General features: G+C 39.7%; 1 protein-coding gene across 2 annotated transcripts; it reads right to left on the bottom strand.

The window, feature by feature from the left end:
- Positions 1-13,773: 13,773 nt before the first annotated feature.
- Positions 13,774-18,473, bottom strand: LOC111610772. Of its 2 annotated transcripts, none has more exons than XR_002753775.1 (3): positions 18,426-18,473; positions 16,332-16,673; positions 13,774-15,831 (listed from the first exon to the last, which is right to left on the bottom strand). XR_002753775.1 is itself a non-coding variant. In XM_023345632.1 (3 exons), exons 1-3 carry the CDS (start codon positions 17,525-17,527, stop codon positions 15,617-15,619), a joined length of 612 nt encoding a protein of 203 aa, XP_023201400.1. In that variant the 5' UTR covers positions 17,528-17,584; the 3' UTR covers positions 13,774-15,616. The 2 variants fall into 2 exon arrangements, 1 of the variants encoding a protein (XP_023201400.1); XM_023345632.1 differs by lacking the exon at positions 18,426-18,473 and adding an exon at positions 17,473-17,584.
- Between the last annotated feature and the right edge of the window lie 901 nt (positions 18,474-19,374).

Here is a 19,374-nt window from a genome sequence, read left to right as displayed (position 1 = left end):
TTCTGTTCTGTATATAAAGGATTACCTGAAGAATGAACACGCATCATGCAGTGGCGCTCTGTTTTGAGCTGGAAAACGAAGAGGGGAAACCTGCAGCCGCAGTCTGGGAGCAGTGAGGATTGTCATGATGACGATGGCGGATCGATCATTCTTATTAGCAACTGACAAAGAGTATCAGAGACTGAGAGAACGATGAGATCCTGGCAGTCTGAGAGGCAGCTACTCAGAGACCCCAGCAGGGGAATGGCGGCGCTGCACAGCTGCAAGGATTCGTTCACTATGGGGTGAGGCAGAGCCACTCCCCCAGCAGCTAGTAGTAAACAGCTTACAGCCACAGCTAACTCTGGGAGCCAAGGTAGAAAAGCCTTTTCCCTATAGTCCAAAAAACATTTTTTTACTGCAAAACGCAGCCACAGTATGTCCAAAAGAAAAACATAAGTGCAATCATTTGCATATTGAGAGTCTACATAGGCTGATGATCTCCCCACTCAGCTCCTGGATCACTGTGGAAACTTTGAGTTTTATCTCAAATTCACATGAATTAAATTTTCTCTCTGCATCTTTGATTTATTTTGTGCAGTTGTAGACTGTTAGACTCTGTCCAATCAGTCAGGTTGTGTAGTGGTGCTTTTAATCAGTTTTCAGTTAATTAAATCCAAGTCCATGGAACACAAAATGTCACTAAAATCACTCCATCCTTCTAAAATCTTTCAGAAAATTGCAAAAGTGCATCGAAAATTAACTCGATTAAAAAATTGATAGAGTGCCACCACTAATTAACACATGACATTTTAAAACCATGCAGAAGGACTCTCAAATAACATTTTTTTTCTGCATTACTTATGAATCTCTTTAGTTTGTCTGGAAAAAAGGACTGGCCTGATTAAAAAACTCCAGCATTCATTTAAGCAATAATACTGTAACAAATGGAGGGAGGACAACAGCTTGAGGAAAGAAACTGAATTATAAGCAGTAGTGAAATAGCGATAGCATCCTGAGTGTTTCCATTTCTCTGATTATCATATTTGCTTCAAAAGGATTTTATTCAGTACCGCCAACACGCAGGTATGAAACAAAGCAAAGGTGTTAAGTTTGAGTCAGAGCATGTCCTCCTGTGGTCCAGTAATAATAAAAAAGTTCATATTTTACCTGCTCACATTTAATGAAACCCAACCTGAGACCAGGGAACATCAGAGGGAAATGTCAGGCGACTTTGTTCGGAGTTGACACGCGCCACCGACGACGAGCGAAGTCGGCAGTAATTGGGAAAACTGCCCGGCAACCGGCAACCTTCACACCACGAAGCCCCATCGATTTTCTGTTTATTCACGTTTCTGTTGCTGAAATTCAGCAGCTCTCCCAGAATGAGAAAAAAAAAGTCTCCCAGAATGAAAAAAAAAAAAAACTCTCCCAGAATGAAAAGAAAAAAAAAACTTTCCCAGAATGAAAAAAAAAAAGAAAAATTCTCCCAGAATGAAAAAAAAAAAAAAAAAAACTCTCCCAGAATGAAAAAAAAAAAAAAAAACTCTCCCAGAATGCTCAGCTTCACTCAGCTTGCTCGCGCTCCTCTTGGGAGCTGCTGTGTTCTGAAGGAAGTGAGGCTCGCGACGTAAACAACAGCTAGCTAGTGGCTGCTTCTAGCACGTCTTCATAGGTCTTGCTCTTTGTGTCTGGGAGGGAAACGCTTCCCGTTGGAGACCAGCTGCTGGACGAAGGGAAGTGGCTCTCACTCACATCCATCTTATCTCTGATTCATTATCATCTTTTCATGAGCTAAAGGTTGCTGTGTGGTGATTCTGTGTGCATTTGTCCACCTACTATTCCCTCAAGGCTCTGAAAAACCTTCCCTTCCTCTGTCTGCCCACTCTAAATACATTTACTTTAAAGTGATGCATTTCTCTCTGCCTTTCTGTTGGAGTGGACTCTCCATCACCTGCACTAAAGTTACACACACACACACACACCTGCCCACAAGTGTGTAAAAGGCATAAAGAAACCCTAACGCAAACAGACACACAAATGCAGAACACGCCTACCAGTGCCGCAAAGCGTCAGGCTGAGAGATTGAAGTGGACGGGTCAAACTGTCCTGGGGCAGCAGGTCCTTACCTTTATTTCAGGCGGCTCGTTACTTCACTGAGGCCAAAGTCAGTCGACTCCAGCTGATGCTGAAAGACTACAGGGTCAGATCTGTAAAAAAAGAATAACAGCAGATGTAGCCGTGACTACCAATGGTCCGGATTCACGTTTTGATACCTTACAACTACAAACCTCTGTTGTACATTAAGCCTTAAAATTTCAGACCAAAACAAGACGATGCTTCATGGGGAAAGTTTCGGGGGGGGTTTTCTAAAAGAAAATCTGACAAAAAAAATAACATCTGCTTACAGTTAACTAGAATCAAATGAAAACTGACAGTAATAGAACAATTTCATTACCTATGAAAATATATTATATAAAAATAATTGGTAATTCATGAGGAAAACTATAATGTGCGTTTATTAAACTAAAACATACTGAAATTATTGATGCATCATATATTTTTGTGCTTATTAATCTATTTATTACCATTTTGAACTGATGTGAAATAGGTTTTTTTCCTCACCCAACACAAGCAGTTTATCACAACTTTCAGTAAATGACGGTACTCCATTCTCCTCCTGGTGGCGCGTACACTAATCCGCAAAATGGCGACAGCAAAAGTTGGGAGAAAATGCCATAATATGTTGGTTGTTCAACAATAGTTGAAGCACTAAGACCCTCCTCCTGACTCTAATTGGTTGTTTTTGAACAGGAGCGGTATACACCGCCGCTTGTCAAAACGCAAGTGAGTCGAATGAAGACTAACCAATGGAACTAAACAAAAAGAAAGGAATTAATATGGCAATACATTTTAAACAATAACAAACAGAGAAATATGTAGAAAATAGCAAACTAGTAAACCTAAATAACCTGCAAGGAAAGTGAAACCAGAGCACCCATGTGACAAAATCATAAAGTAAGGGTGCATTTACACCAGCCGTGTTTAGTCTACTTTAATCAAACTCTAATTCGAGATGTTATCTGTCTCATACTCTCACGACATAGAGACCAGTTTTAAAAAGTATGTAAGAAACATGCTTTTGTAAAACCTACTTACTGCAGTTTTAAGCTCTTGGTTATTAGATTATAATTTGAGAAGATCACAACAAGTAGTTATTTAGATAAAACCCCACAAGCAACATGTTTACAAAGACGTTGAAGAGTGAATATTTAGATTTACGAAACTATAAAACCAGTATGAGGAGGGTTGTACAGAAATATAATGTGAAACTACAGAGGAATTTGTTTAACAAATAAAATTTAAAATGACCAATATATCTCCTTTCCCAGCACTGTTTAACGTCAAAAATTGGATTTCCTTTCTGTGAAAACAGCTTTAGGCCATATCTCATTAGAATTATTTTAGCCCCGCTTGTTGAACACCATTTTGAACCATTTGGACTCAGACGCATTTCTAAGTTTCCGACTGCCATGGAGACACACTGAGGACTCCTCCAGTTTAATGTTTCAGCTCTCAGCTACCCAGCTCTGTAATTTTCCCAACCAGCATGGCCAGGGGAGCTTAAGCACTAAATTGTTGTCTGGAGATGCTCAGTGGCTCTGAGAAAAGCAAACTCCTAAAATGTTCTTGGCATCCTAGTGCATATTTAATCCCTGATTAATCAGTGCGGTTGGTGGGGCGTGAAAGAAGATTAGTCCGACCCTTTTTCGTCCGTACCAGGAAGATCAATGTCCGTCCATTTTATTGAAGGGGCTCGGTAACATGGGACCAAGCGTTTAGCTTCATCTTTATTTGAATTTTTTTATTTTTTAAATAGTATAGTAAGATGAAAAAAATCTTTTCAGTAGGGAACAATTTCACCTTAAGGAATGCTTTGTTGTACAATACAGAAATAATCTAACCATTAAGCCCAAATTGAGCTCTTTCAAGCTACACACCAGACATAAAATCACAGTTTAAAGTTGCAGTATGTAACTTTTATTAAAATATGGTTTGATTTGTCGCTTGGCAGAATAAATAAAAATGAGCTCGATGATAAAATGAGGGCACCAAAATTGCTCTGTTGTTTTCGTCGCGTCTCTCTCTTCTTGTGTAGCGTCGCTAGCTCGCGTGTGCACGTCTGCGTTCTAGACATTTCAAACGCACGCGTTACGTCGTTCCATCGGCTGGATGAGGGCAAGCGGCTGCAGGAGAAAGAGACAAGCGGCATGACAAAACACAAGCGATCACACCAGCCATGTATTAAAAAAGAGGATCATTTAATGCTAGCTTTGGACAAAACGTTTGGCTCTTTTCCTCTTTAATCTTGCCCGGGATTGACGAGTGACGCTCTCCGTTGGCGACGTGCAGCGATCGCGTGCTGCTAAAACGAAACAACAACAAAGCGTGTTGACGTCACAGATCACAGAGTTTAATCTCATACAAAGCAATCGACAACAAAGCTGCAGAGGAACAGAGATATGCATTTTCTCATAAAAATAAAGACACACAAGGGGAAGACAGACGAACACAGAGACAGACAAAGGCGCCCACGTGGAGAAAAGATGAAAAAACTCTCCGTTTGCTTGCTGACCTGTACTTTTTAAATGAAAAAGGTGTTTCCCTATTTAATATATGCAGTCAAGGCGTTCCGTTCTTTGACCTATTAGAAACTCCGTAGGGACTCAGAAAACTTGGACAGTCCCCTCATCATGGCAAAGGTGTCTGTTTTTTTTATCTAAGTAAGAGGGCGGACCACTTCGTGCCCATCGCTGCCTGATACGGAAGATCCCTGGCGCCAAACGTCCTAAGATGAGATTTCACAGACACCTGCGTAGCCCCCACTCCCATTGGAATGCAAATTTATTGCTCTGTTGTGTCAATAGGGAAGAAAAGGCCCTGCTTCCCCCATGCTCCACAGAAAACTGTTCCAACTAAAGTGTTGGCTATCCCTTTACACATGTCGTAAGATTAAGTGTATTTTTAGCATTAAATAATCATTTTCCTTAGCACATGTTTAGTCCGCTTTAATCGAACTCTAATTCATTTCTCTAGAAAGTCGGGTTGGTCTGGGGAGGTGTGAACGCACAACCGAACTCTGATGCGGACCAAAAGAAGTAAACTCTGGTCCACCCAAAACCTTTGGTCTCGGATTAGTCGTAGTAAAACTTGCCCTGGTTGAAATGCATATGTGAACGTCAGATGGACCAGACACCGCTCCAAAAACTGGAAGCAAAATATAATGCAAGGCATTCTGGATAAATACAACCAAGAGCCTAATGTTAGTGGAAGAGGTGCCTCTAAGCCTTTAACCAAAGATAAGAGATAGCCTACTACTGTTAAAATTGGATTCTACTCCAATTTTATTTTATTTTTATTACATTTTGCAAAGAAGGAAGTTGCACTCATCTCTCAAGGTTTTTGTGACGCTTCCTTGAGTGGTTATCGGTGCAGAGTCAGCAGTGAGGGGAGGGAACAGGTTGTGGGAACTTCAGCTGTTGCAAATATGGTCCAAAATCAAACCAACTGTGTGAAAACATATTAAAGCAGGCAAAGGTGAGTGATGGATCTTTATAGCTGTTAAACGCCTGAAGTGTCTGTGAAGATCCAATAGTTTACTGTCCGAAATACTGTATCTTGGGCTTCTTCTTCATTTTTTTGTATGTTTGCTGGGAATTATTTGGTCTAAACCTCAGTTCAACTGCTGCTGCTAGGAAGAGAAGCATTGCCAATGCATAATCATGTGTTGTTGGTCCTTTTATTTCTTATTTACCTTCAGATACTCGCATATCTAAAAGTCTTCAGGTAGTTGTTGAAGAAACTCACTGAGAAGTTAAGGTTTCGGCATCAGTGTGCAACGATATGATTGGAAGCACTGTAAGTACGCGGGGTCAGGGGTCACTTCACCCACCGACTGAATATTCACCAGTATCACCTTTCGACCCTACAGTGATTACTTTGACCTCTGGTGTGATTAAAATATGAATGAGCTCTTTTTAAAGTCCAAACTCTCAGGGAGTCCACGTTCAAACGGAGTTCTTTCATGTTAAATTCATGAACCACTTAAGAGATCTGTCCTGGTGAAACCACTTATTCCTTCAAGCTCTTCTATTCTCTACGTCCCGCTCCGCAGGCAAATCACATTCAGACTTAATATTTACATTTTTTTGACAACAAAAGCAGGCATTGTCAGTGATTGTTCATACCATAACTACTTAGGTTAAGGTATAGCTGTGGGATTTGACGATGCTAAAAACCACGTTGGCGTTTTAGCGATAGCACCTCCAGTGCCCCTGCAGCATTGTGTTTCGGCCCAGTTGTGCAGCCAACCAACCTGTGGTTCTGACCCACTTTCCATTCCCATCCGTCATGCCGAGAATCCCGGCGACTCTGATTAATTTCCCATGAATTCCATTTATTCCTCCCAGGCCGTTAAGTCATCATCGCAGACTTACCTGCTCCACCGTGCTGCGGGCGCGCAGGCCGGCTGCATTTGAATATTTCATTATGGCGTGATAATACCTTAAATATGCCACAGGATATGATTTATACAGGGTCACAGAAGACATCCGCACGTTCCTGTGCCTTGGTGTAATCGCCGCGGGTTATGATCAGTGACCCGACGTCTGAATGTAACTTCATATGATAAATTAGGGAAGGGGAGACTCTGGGAATGCGGCTCTTTTTTTTTTTCCAGACAGATGCTGTCACAGAAAGGAACTGTGCTCCTATGGAAACCTGTAGCATTTACATCTGTTTGGAGGATGTAGGAAGCAAATCTTGAATTAATTTTCCTTCCCTCTTCAGACTGATTAGTGGGTTTTTTCAGGGAGGGGAGGAGGATGATGCAGCCTTTAAGGAGCTACACTTAGACTCCACGAAGTAATCAGTGAACAACATTTCACCCAGCGGTTAGCCCAGCTTATCGGCATCACAACTTAGAGTTCAACAGCAACCAGCTGTGGGAAGCAATCAAGCTCAGTGTAACTGAATGTTCTTTATTTTTAAATGATAGGGAAGAAAGACGGGAAATTAAAGGCTGTTCAGCAAAGTCATTTTTTTATGACGCCAAGCTGGGGTTTATCTTCTTTTTTTGAAACCAAAAACATATTTTTTCTCTCGCACCCTCTTACAGTTGAATCCAGAAGTTTACATACACCGGATAAATGGACACACCTTTTTTTCTTGTTTTACGAAGTAAAATCAGATCAAACGTCTCTATCAGTTAGAATGACCAAAATTATTTCTACTGGCGAAATGTCACAATAACGAGAGAAGAAGAACATGTCAAGAGGCTTATTTATGACTGAGATCAAAATCAGAAGTTTACATACAGAAGGGTTACAGATGAAGATTTCACCTCAGCATTACAATCCACATTGAGCTTGCATAAACCGAACTGGAGAAGGGCAGCGAGACCAAACGTAAACAAGGGACAATATGAACCATAGTACTCGATGTGGCCGTCCTGGGCTCGAATCCCAACCTTGATGTTGATGCTGCATACTTTCCCCCCTTCTCTCTCTGCCCATTTCCTGTCTGGTAACTGTCAATAAAGACCACTAGTTCCCCCCCCAAAAACGAAGACAACTGGACATAAATTTTAGGGACATACACTTGGGGGACCCACACTTAAGCACTGTTCGAACCTGGGGACCCAGACTTAAGCCAAATGGGTGTTTATGACAATGGGGGTGTTGCCACTTGGGGGACCAACACTTAAGCACCCCTACACGGACTACACCCACCAGTACGCACGGCCCAGAGTCTCGTGCCCCTGGTAGGGCTCCCTTTGTGAACATGGGCTTGTCAAATGGGTGTTTATGACAATGGGGGGGTTGCCACCTGGGTATTTGAGTACACGGGGCTTGCCAAATGGGTATTAATCACCATTGGGCAGGCCCCAAGGGCCTGCCATTTTGGGCCTTTTCCCGGTACTTCCAAGTGGCAAGCACTTTTCCCATCACTATCACCTTATCAATTACTTACCAACAGGTCCAGTTTCAGAGACAGCGAGACCTGATGTTGAGTGAACAACGTGCACACTCAGGTAAATATAATGTAAGGGAGACATTTCTTAAACGACAAAACATTTATTTACAATAAAAAAACACACACACACAGCACGCTGTAAAAGAGAATAAAAACAAAAAACAGCACTACTTCTTAGGCGCTCTTGGGCGCAAAACTCTTTTGAGAGCTGTGTGCTTTAAACTGCGTCTGCGCAGTTTAAAGTAAAGTAGGGGACTACATTTAGGTAGGTTGAATAGGCTACTTTTCCTTCTTTTCGTTTCAGATTGTGCAGCGGATGGTGTCTGCTGGGAGGTTGATGGGCTCCCATGGGAGGATGGTGGGCTCCCCTGGGTCTGCTGGGTGGCTGATGGGCTCCCCTGGGTCTGCTGGGTGGCTGATGGGCTACCCTGGGTCTGCTGGGTGGCTGATGGGCTACCCTGGGTCTGCTGGGTGGCTGACATTATCTATATTAAGAGGAAAAATAGACGTGATTTTTAAAATGACAAGACTTACCCTTTTCTTCTTCACAGGCTGCTCACACTCTGCATCACTGGACGAGGAGGACTCCGAGAGAATCAGGAGAGGCGAGCTGGAGCTGATCACATCCTCCACGCTCTCGCTCTCCAGGGCCTCCTGGAACTTTGTCCGGATCTCTGCAAGCTCCTCCGCCGTGTGATGCATCGCGTAGAACTTGTCTGCAGTTGCTGTGTTGTGGCACATGTTATTGTTAACCCAGAAACACACAAATAATATTAAAGATTGACCTTTTGTAATAATAATAATAATAATAATAATAAAGATTGTGTTAACATTTTTACCCCGTTGAAATCTATTCAATTAATTAATCAAAACGAAATTAAAATCCGGCCTACTTTTTTTTTTTTGATATGTCTGTTAATAATATAATTCCCTAAGACATAACTTAACAACAGCTGTGTTTCCATTGGCACAAATCTTTGTCTGTACTCTGCTAATGCCAAAAAATAAATAAATAAATTGGGCAATTGTGGTGTCTGTTAAATAAGAAAATACGTTAAAATCACACGTGAATAGGCTTGTTCATACGATACGTTATTAAAGCTCATTGGAGAGACAGATGTAAACAGTTATGTTCATAATTCAGCCATGGTGCCAGTGTTGGAGCAACAAGCCCGTTATACTTAGTAGCGGTTACAAATGTTTTGAGAAAATTGCAGTCTGGGACTTTACAGAAGAGCTGTGGCTTCTATAACTTTTTATGAACTGTGTGATCTTGTGGAGCCAGCTGCAAAAAAACACACACACAAAAAACCCCATCATCCTTCTAATATTTCCTGTCATTTTCGTCAGTAGTAACATCTGGCTGTTGATCACATCACTTGTACGACTCAAAAAAGGTCATACAAGTGATGTGTTTTAATACATCTATTTCAAAAAGCCGCCTCATTCTAGCTTGACTAACACTTAATGAATTTTGCTCATTGTAAAAGCTAATGCAGTAAATGAAACCAAGTGACCAAATTAGGGTTCAGTGACACTTTTCCATGGCAAACCTCTTCAGTCGAATAATTTTTATCACATTCTTTCTGAGGGGAAAAAACCCCACAAAAAATAGTAGTGCCAATGTTTGGTTTGACACATTGGGATCTTGATTATTAAACAGCCATAGCATCAGAAGATGCAAGGGAACAATTCCCTTGTGATTTCGCTTTGAATGCACCACGAGACATTTGTTTATTGCTACTCTGCAAATCAGTGGAGCACAGCGAGAGGAGAGAGTAATTACAAATGCAGATCCTCAGTAAGTGTCTGGAAGGTATGTTAAAAGGTCCTTGAAATGGTATAATTTAGGCCTAGCTTGATTACATATAAAAGGGAGATGAGGAGGAAATACTTCTGATTTATTCAAGCAAACAAATAAAAAGCCCTGGAAGCATATGAAAAGCAAGCATCTGCATAACTGTTTCGCTTCAACCAGAACTTAAAAACAAAAATAATTTAAAAAAAAACTCATTTGGTTTGTCCGCCTGAAGTCTAGTCCGTGATCTTTCTCCAAACATTTACAATTCCTCATTAAAATCTTATTTTCACTGCATGAACATTATCTTTTTTATTAGAATCATTTCTTATTAATGAAGCCAAGAACTGAGATTTAGTGTGCCCACTGAGCCACATTATCCATGTTTTATTAGCGGGCCCTCTAACATTAGCCAAGATTAATGTGGAGAGGAAGTCGCTGATTGAACTGCACTCCAACCGGTCAGATGTCACCCTCAAGCTCTTCAAATATCTCTTTAGAGGCTGGATTAAGAAAAATCTGTGACACTTGGGCATGATTTAAAGAGTTCCTAAAATGCAATATATAAAGGCCAAGAAACATTTGAACTCCTTTTGCCTTAACTTTGGATTTGCAGATCTTTTGAAAGCCAGCCTGGCGTTTAGCTGCACCCTTTTATAAAGCTGATGAATTTGTGTATGGGTTTTGCAATTCTTTGGACATTAAAAAATTACTCTTAATGACATGGCTAACAATGCTGGAGTACCAACAGTTCTTTTTTTATGTAGATATAATCACAAAATACATTTTAGTAGAATTTAAGTTAACAATTGCATTGAATTTCCACAATGAACTGGTGAAAATACCAGCAATCTGCTTTTTTATCTATTTTTCTTGTCATTGGGTTAAAAACCGTTTTGTTTTGTTTTTTTAACGTCTTTTTCCACAAATGTCAGCATTCCACAGATGAAAATGTATTCAGTCTCTTTTGTAAGTTTTGTGTTGTTTTTTTTTCATTATTAAATAAATCTAGTTGACACATACTATGATTTTATAACATTTTTCCTTACTTGAAGAAAAAAACAATTAATTTCAGCCAAAGACAGTATTTGCATTGACAGTTGAAATGTGTTACCTCGTATTAAACCTGCTTCATTTACAAAGTGCCATGATCTGTGTGCTTTGGCAAATAAAAAAAAAACCCAGAGCTAATGTGATCAACATAACCATATTGATGTCACACTGTCTGAAAAGCAACGTGTAAAACAAAGTTGCCTGCGCTGTAAACAACCATCCTCCACTATGAACAGAAAACTCCTAATCCGAACAAGATGGCTGTTATCGTTAATTCAGTATTTGGAATCGTAGCCGACACGAACTGAACGGCTTCATTCACTTCCTCCGTTGCCATTTCTAAAACTACAGTCAGACCGCAATTCTAAAATAGCTCAAATAATGCCATCGTTCACAAATTCTCCTTGTGTTTGCGGATTGGTCCGCTAAAAATTCTACTTGAGACAGTCCAAGTGAGAAAGCCCGGACTCTGCTGAAATTTGAATCGACCACAATAGTGCAGACAGAGTTAGTTGTTGTTTACGGATGTCACTTGTGCTACAAATTTACGGACATACCTGAAACACAATTCAAAGGTTCCTCCTTGGGATTTTGTATGTAAAAAAAAAAAAAACACAATTTATTGCGTTAAAATTTTTAACAGAAAATCTACGAAGATGTAATGGACGAGTCTCCAGTCCACTGTGTAAGACCCAACCCAACTTTTTTATTTAAAATGTTATAAATTTTGATATTTGACTCCAAACAGACAATGTGATATTTCTTTTCTCTTCATGGTCTGCCAGTGTGTGTGAGGAGGTCATCTTGTGTACCTGGCACCTGATGCACTGGGACAAATGGAGTGCAAGCAATGCAGCTTTCCACTCTGATGCATAAATGGCACACAGCCATTTTCTCACCAATGCCAACCTGAAATATAAAATAAAATAAACATTGGTTTGAGCTTTGATTTCCCTAGCCATATTCACTTACAGTAGAGGAAGCAAGCCAGGCGTTCTGTTATTACATGTCAGAATAACAGCTTCTCACCTTACGCTCAACAAGAGGTGTCCAGTGCGAACATGTGGAAAAGACGGATCTCCGTGACCCACTTTGAGCGCGCCGCCCGTGCGTACGACCAAAGAAATCAGTGTGACCTTTGCTGCGGTGCTACACATGGAGATAATGATTCTCTGCAGAGACACTGAAGTGTAAATGAGGGGCTGCTTTTCAGTTTGCTATAGAGCATAATCAAGGCTCTGCTCTGGCTCCTCAGGATGGAAATTAGCCGGAATGAGGCGGTGAACTGTGAAGGGCCGGGACATCGCGAGGACAAAGCTCACTCATACACATTTACAAACTCACTGATACGTTCCCCATGTGCTCGGGCACGCTCTAGGTATTTGCTCTGCAAGGCACCTGTGTTCAGCCCATATGTGTTCAGCAGCAAATTTGGTTTAAAGAAAGTGTAGACATCTGGTTCGGTTTGGAGAAAAAATACCAACGGGCAGTTTGAAAGGTGAAAAGCCGCTCACATAAAGGCTTCTATTGATGTCTAAATGTGGATGAAAAGTTGTTGGGAGCTGATGAAATAAGATAACCAAGCATATTTCATCAACTGCTTAATCTGCTTTAATCAGCTCCAGTTCGTTTGCTTAGAAAATAGGGAGGTGTGAATGCGGACTCTGGCACAGTGCAGACTGTAGACCGCTCCAAAACCAGGAAGCAGGCTGTAGGGCATTCTGGGTAAATACAATCTAGATAAATGTGTGAGTGTAGTGCTAATGGAAGAAAAAATGGCTTGTGTTTTTTACCAGACAAAAGAGATATCCTAGGCAGATCTAGACCCACCTTGGAGGACAAAGCTCCTTCTTGAAGGCAGGGCTAGGTTCACCCAACTGAATGGTTGCCAGGGGAGACTGAGGGATTTCTCAAACATGGATGAAAAAATCAAAACAACATTGATGCTTGATGATGTAATAACATCATGACATGATGTAAAGCTCATAAAAGTCGATTATGATTATGTTGGCGTGTGTAAGTGTGTGTTTTGCATGTCTGTCTGTAACATTTCTAACAGAAGGTTCTAAAATCAACAAAACATTTGAGCACCAGCACCAACTTTCACGTTCTACCTTCCGTCTTGCAGGTGTTTTCATCCCAGCAGTAAATAGACTGACACAGTGTTACTTCTTGTCACGACCAATCAGCATGCTGCCCCCCCCAAAAAATTTTAAATATATTTTCAAGGTCAGTTTAGAATATCTTTTTAAGTATTAAAAGTACCATAAAAATTGTTTTTTTTTTCTTTCTCTAACCGTACAAATATTTTAAGTCAAAATATGTTTTCTTAACAGTTTTATTTCTGTTTTTTCACTTTCGTTGTGTAGCATAATTAGCATCTTTGAATAATTTCTCCCTTGCAATTATTTATTCATGCATCTTTTTTTCATTATTTTCTTGTGAACTTTAGTTGGTAAGTAAATGCACATTTCATTATTTTAAAAAATGTTAAAAATTGAAAATTTTCATAGTAAATTACGTATGTGAATAATCAGCTCAATGAGGTAGTTCAGTGAACACTTTTGATTAATATTGTATTTTAATAGAATAAATGTATCACAACTCCGGCTTCCTCCCACAGTCCAAAAACATGGCTGTGAGGTTAATTGGTCTCTCTAAATTCTCCCTAGGTGTGAGTGTGTGTGTGTGTGAATGGTTGTGTGTTCTGTCTGTCTCTGTGTTGCCCGGCGACAGACTGGCAACCTGTCCAGGTTGTACCCCGCCTCTCGCCCGAAACGTTCACTGGAGATAGACACCAGCAGCCCTCCTGACCCCTGTCGTGGAAAAAATACTATTTCCAAGCACTGTTCAGGTGAAATCACTCAATCAGGTTTATTCATATATTGTGCACAATACAGAGAGCTTGTAGGACAATCAGTAATGAAGCAGGTTTGGATGAAAAGCTCTGCCAGGCAGAGAAACACATGAGTTTTATACCAAAGATAGAATTGACAACAAGGGGAGAGACAGTCTGGTTCTGATGCAGCTGTAGAAAACAACTTCCAACCTTCTACATGTAACCCAAATAGTTCTTTAGGTGAGAGTTCACAATCATTCATATAACATGACTAGCAGATGTCACCTTATTGTAATTTTTCCATCACACCCCTCTAGAGACAAGGTGTTGGAAAATGGATGGATGGAAATGTATCAGGCAAATGCATCGTTTAGAAGAGAGCAAAATGGATAAAAGAAGCAAAATGAACTGCTCATGATAGGCCTGTTTATTTAAGACCATTCATGAAAAAAGCAACATTTTGCATCCAAGTAAAAGCATTAAAGTAAAACCAGCTTTGACAAACTGCAGAAAAAGAAATAATGCTAAAATGTGAATCTGACAATTAATATTGATCAGGCAAACCTTTTTCAGTTAAAGGAACCAATACTTGTGCACATTTCAGTTGTTCAATTAGTTGGTGTCAGAGCCAAGGATAATAAAGACTAAATAAATACTGCCTCACTTTGCTTAGTTCTGGTAACACTGAGTAAATAGAGTTCTGAAGATCTGAAGGGTTTCCATGGTTCCTACCTGAAAACAAGATGGCCGTGCACACAGACAGCATGCACAGGAGCTCTTAGAGCAAATGTAGTCTCTGCACTTCATTGGTGGTGCTGTGTGTTTTACAATCTTAGTGCTGTGGTCCTACAGTACAGTTGTTCTGAACTCCTTTAGCTTAACTTTACACTGCTGAAAATAGGGGAGGAACAGCCACCAGTGATTTTCAGTTTCTCCTGTCAGCTGTTTAAGCCAATCAGACATAAACACAGCAATACATGCTGTTCAGTATCACAAAGTGGAGGAAAGAGCTAATTATAAATAATAATAAGCTGCTAAATAACTGTGTTTCCCCATGTTTCTACACACTGAGATGATAATGGACAGGTTTCTAGCTCCTTCTGCTAGCGCAACAGCCGTTATCCAGTAGTCAACTGATGCACAGAAATGTTATGTCCAGCTATTCATAAAACTAAAAAAAACGCTTCTACAGATAACAAAAGTAATAAAGGATCACTTATAATAACTAATTCATTAACCATAAATATTAAATAAATAATAAGATATGGTAAAATACTTGTGTTTTAGCATGTATCCTCATACAAAAACAACAATGAACATTTTTCTAGCTCCTGCCATTATCTTAAAGTCCATTAACTACCACACAACTGATGCACAGAAATGCTACGTCAAACTAGTCATAAAACGTAAACACTTGTAAAGTAGAAAAAAATAATAAATGATTACCTATAAGAGCTAATTAATAAACCAAATTAAGAAGATATGGTTAAATATTTGTGTATTAACATGTTTCCTCAAACAAAAATAAACCAAGTTTTAAACTTCTGTGGCTAATTTAATGGCCATTATCGAGTACACAACTTCACAAAAACACAATGTCAAAACATTCTTTAACCTATAATAAGATTCTTCTGAAGTTTACAAAAACAATGACTTGCTTATAAAATGTTGTGATGTACAGACGGACCTATTGATACAAGAATCTTAAGAGATGTTAGCTAATAATGAATAACAAATAAAATAATTTTTCTTTAAATGCAATGTTTCACACAAACTGAGCATGTTTAAGGTTTATTTAATGCTAGTTTTAGTTCAGTATGGACTGTAAGATTCTATGAAACAGGAAATATAATCAGGTAGATGTCAGTTTTAACCTTCATGTGTGTTTGTTGAAACAATGCATGCTTACATCTTCATAGTTCAGATGTAATATGCTCAAGTTCTTCTGCAGGTGGGTTAGCATCCGGACGTAAAGATCTCTGCCTTCTATGGCGCTTACAAACAGCAACAACAACAGCAGCAACACCAGCAGCAGCAGCAGCAACAACAACAACCCAACCAACTATTTGCCAGATCTTGTTCCCTCCATCCGCCTTTGCTTCTTCATTCTGTCCTCCATCCTTGTTCCCTGTAGAACAGAAGCCATTGGTGTATTTAGTATTTTATCTAGTGTCATAACCAAAATAATCAAGCAGTTATACATCAAATTCATTGATCAATGTTCCAGTTAGTATAAGTCAAAGGCAACTCTATAAAGAGTTGGGGATTTATTCTTGATTTAAAGGACCACAGTGTTTCGGCTGTTTTGCAGTTTTCTCTGAGTTTTTTCCAGATTTGTGGAACACAGAAGGCTAATGTTGCTTCTCTATATTTGATTCTATTTCTGGGAATGCTGAGCAGACCATTTATAAACTAACAGCATTTTCAAGTTTATTCTCTGAGCTACAGGGGGCCTGTGGAAGGACGTTAGAACTGGGTGATGTCATCTATATTCATGGTTTTAGGAAGATAGAAGGCCGACTTTTTAACCGTCTTTATGTGACTCTGTAGTCAAGATTTCAGGCCTGATCGTTAGTTTCCAGCTTTAATAACTGAAGCTGTTCCTCTATAGGCCAAAAACAGACTCACTTGGTTCCCCTTTCAGGTTAATGGTGCTGATTAGAGTTAGAGTTCTTCTCTTCTCATTGCCATCTTCATAAGCAACCCGGCACTCGTACGTTCCTGCATCGCTGGTCGTCACGTTGCTCAGAATCAAGGACGGGTCTCCACGATCCACAGCCTTCAGGTTAACTCTGTTCGTAAAGGATGCAGACTGTTGTTCTGGATCAAACTGCTCATCCCTGTACAGAAGAACATAGTCTGACCCCAGGTCAGTTCTGCTCCAGTTTACAACCAGAACTTGTTGGTTCTCAGCAGCGCCACACGGCAGAGTGACGTTTTCTCCAGGTTTGGCAGTTATGTTTCTCTGATCTGCAAGACAGGAGGCAACACATAGTAGAGGTCAGAGTTTAGCAAAGAATTCAGAAATCTGAAAAAAAAGTAATTCATTTTAACTGTAATGAACTGGATTTTTGCAACTGACATCCAGGTTATATCAGTTAACCTGATTCAGATGAAAAACAAAGATGGATCCTGGATTAGAAAAGAAATTGCCATCTACTCAGGTAAGAGTAGCAGTAGTTCATATTACTCAATGTTACGAGTTAATCCATAACTCAATATTAGTTGAGTTCATAACTAATTACTTGTAAAAGTACAGTACGGTAAAACTACTCCTATAAGTACTTTTTTCCCCAAAAAGTTACTTAAGTAAATGTAACCAATACTACCCACCTCTGGAAATGGATAACAGCAAAATGAATAGCGTATTCTTAACAACCTCAACATAATATATTGGTATGGATTAGCTAGTTATCATATAGCCAACATTAGCATTACTTGAATCACTGTTTGATTGGGGGAAAAAAAACGTGTAGAGTTCTTTTCCTTTTGCCGATTTTCTACCATGATTCTAAAACACACCAGCATGCCGCTGCGCCCAGCAGCATGTCTCCAACAGAAAAACATGTTACGACATGTTAACAAAGAACATGTCGTAACATGTTCAACAGCTGAAAAAACGTGCTGGCGACTGGTGTACTGTTCTAACCATTTTTGTCATCATTTTCGATTAATGTCATACGTAGGTATGATTCAGCAAAAAGTTACACAACGGAAATATTGTTAAATCTCACTATCTCACGCAGGATCAAAAGAAAATGTCCCATACCAACAGGAGCAACCATGAGGGCAGAAAGCATCGATAGAAGAAGTGTTAGAGCCATTTCCTCATACAATCAGAGTTACTCTGAGTTAAATGAGTGTAGCAGTGGACAAAGTTTAAGCGCACAATATGGCGGATTGATGAGAGGACACGCTTGTGGAACAAGGAAGTAAAGAGCTATCACGTGGCTGTCACGTGGAACTATCATACAGTATATGAATATTATTGGTTTGCGACTCAAAACAGAGAATCAATTCATCAACTTCTATTCTAACTACACCTTTTACCACCAGACATCATTAGGCTTAAATTGGAACAAAAAAACAATGCGTATGTGTCGGATCTGCTCCTTATGAACGTCACTTCTAAACACACTTGAGTTATAACTGAGTTTATTTCCTCTGAGTTAATGTTTTCTTTATCTGATCTGATGTAACCACATCAAGATCAGGTTTAAGCTGAGGTATTTTTTACCATGAAAGCAGCAGAAAAACAAGCCAATCTGCCTCCAATTCTAATCTTTTCATGTCAACATCACTGAAAGTGGAATGGACCAGCAAACAGGAAACTACCGATATCAGAACAGGTAAACTAGTCGCCAGAAACAGCTCTGGATTAATGGTCTGACTAGTTATTATAGTAAACACAGTTAAGCCCCAAATAATTCATACACACACACACACACATCAACTTCATCTTTAGGTTTCCCCATCAGACCCCATGTCAAGGTTCTTACTGGACTGCTCCAAAACATTAACTTTACCACCTGTCAGAAGAAATATGTTGGTAGAAACAATGTTAATTTAAGCCTAAATCTGCCAGGAGCATAAATCATTTTGTGCTGGAACTACCTCAAGGTTTTGTGATATAGAAAGGAAAAGTTTAATATAAGCAGTTGCTGTAAATGTAAAAAATATATGTATGTTTCTGTCTTCAGAAAATAGAAACATAAGACTAACCTCTGTCAGAGAAAGCTTCCACCTGAATCCACCCACAGGTTAACTGATGACAAGAGCTTGTTTACACTGTTTTATGAAAGCTGTCATGCATTCATTATGGAAAACCTGAAAAACCTGATGGAGTGGTTGCCAATATTTCTTGCCAGTCATGTGGAGATTCTCCAAACATCAGTTTGTGACTTTGAGCCCCAGAAAACTTCGGTCATGTGACAGAACAATGATGAGAGCAATGCTTGGACCGGCTATCTGCTGTACCAGGCAATGACTGCCAAAAATGTTTATTACAAATATGTTTTATGATTGGTTTTCGTGAACGACATTGGGTGTCTAATCCAATGAAATCTCTGTTCTCTTCAACCCGCCCTTCCCCTCTCCTCTGATTAAGTTTTCAAGTTTTGCCATTTGAGTTGAATGGCAAAACTTAAGAGAGAAGTTTTAAGGGAAACTTTTAAGGGAGGGAAGTGAGTTGGGGTGTGAGAGTGCAGAAATACTGTGGGGAAAAAAGATTAATAAGCTTCTAAGGCTACATTCACCGAGCTCAATTCAAATTTTTTTGCTGAACTCTGATTTTATTTGTTTTTTTTTGCTACTACTACTGATTAAATCCAACCACAATCAGACTTCTGTGTGAACGACTTACAACTCCAAAGCGACGCGCATGCACAGAAGAACATAGACATCACACAGCAGCACTCTGCTTACAGAAGTAATAATGGATGCCATCGTTTATGGATCCATTTTAAGGTTATTCGGCAAGGGGAGCCGACGGTATCGTCACAAGACTGTAACAAGATGGAGGAAGCTGAGAAAAAGAAAGCACAACTAATACCAATGGTTTTTGTGTAGAGCACTGCCTATAATTTCTATACAGAAGTCTGTTTGGATGCATAGTCAATGCAAAGAGTCGTGGGATTGTATCGTGAGGTCTGTGATTCATAAATTCATAGTC

This window comes from Xiphophorus maculatus, chromosome 2 (assembly GCF_002775205.1).
Source record: "Xiphophorus maculatus strain JP 163 A chromosome 2, X_maculatus-5.0-male, whole genome shotgun sequence".
NCBI lineage: Eukaryota > Metazoa > Chordata > Actinopteri > Cyprinodontiformes > Poeciliidae > Xiphophorus > Xiphophorus maculatus.
Note: the sequence above shows the minus strand (reverse complement) of the source record. Positions and strands in the feature narration are given on the sequence as shown.

Excerpts from the sequence above, each read along its gene's own strand:
- LOC111610772 (XM_023345632.1), bottom strand. The coding sequence starts at position 17,527 with ATGGCTCTAACACTTCTTCTATCGATGCTTTCTGCCCTCATGGTTGCT. Across the intron at positions 16,674-17,472 it reads CCTCATGGTTGCTCCTGTTG|ATCAGAGAAACATAACTGCC; the intron begins GTATGGGACATT and ends CCTGTCTTGCAG. Across the intron at positions 15,832-16,331 it reads TAACCTGAAAGGGGAACCAA|GGAACAAGGATGGAGGACAG; the intron begins GTGAGTCTGTTT and ends TCTGTTCTACAG.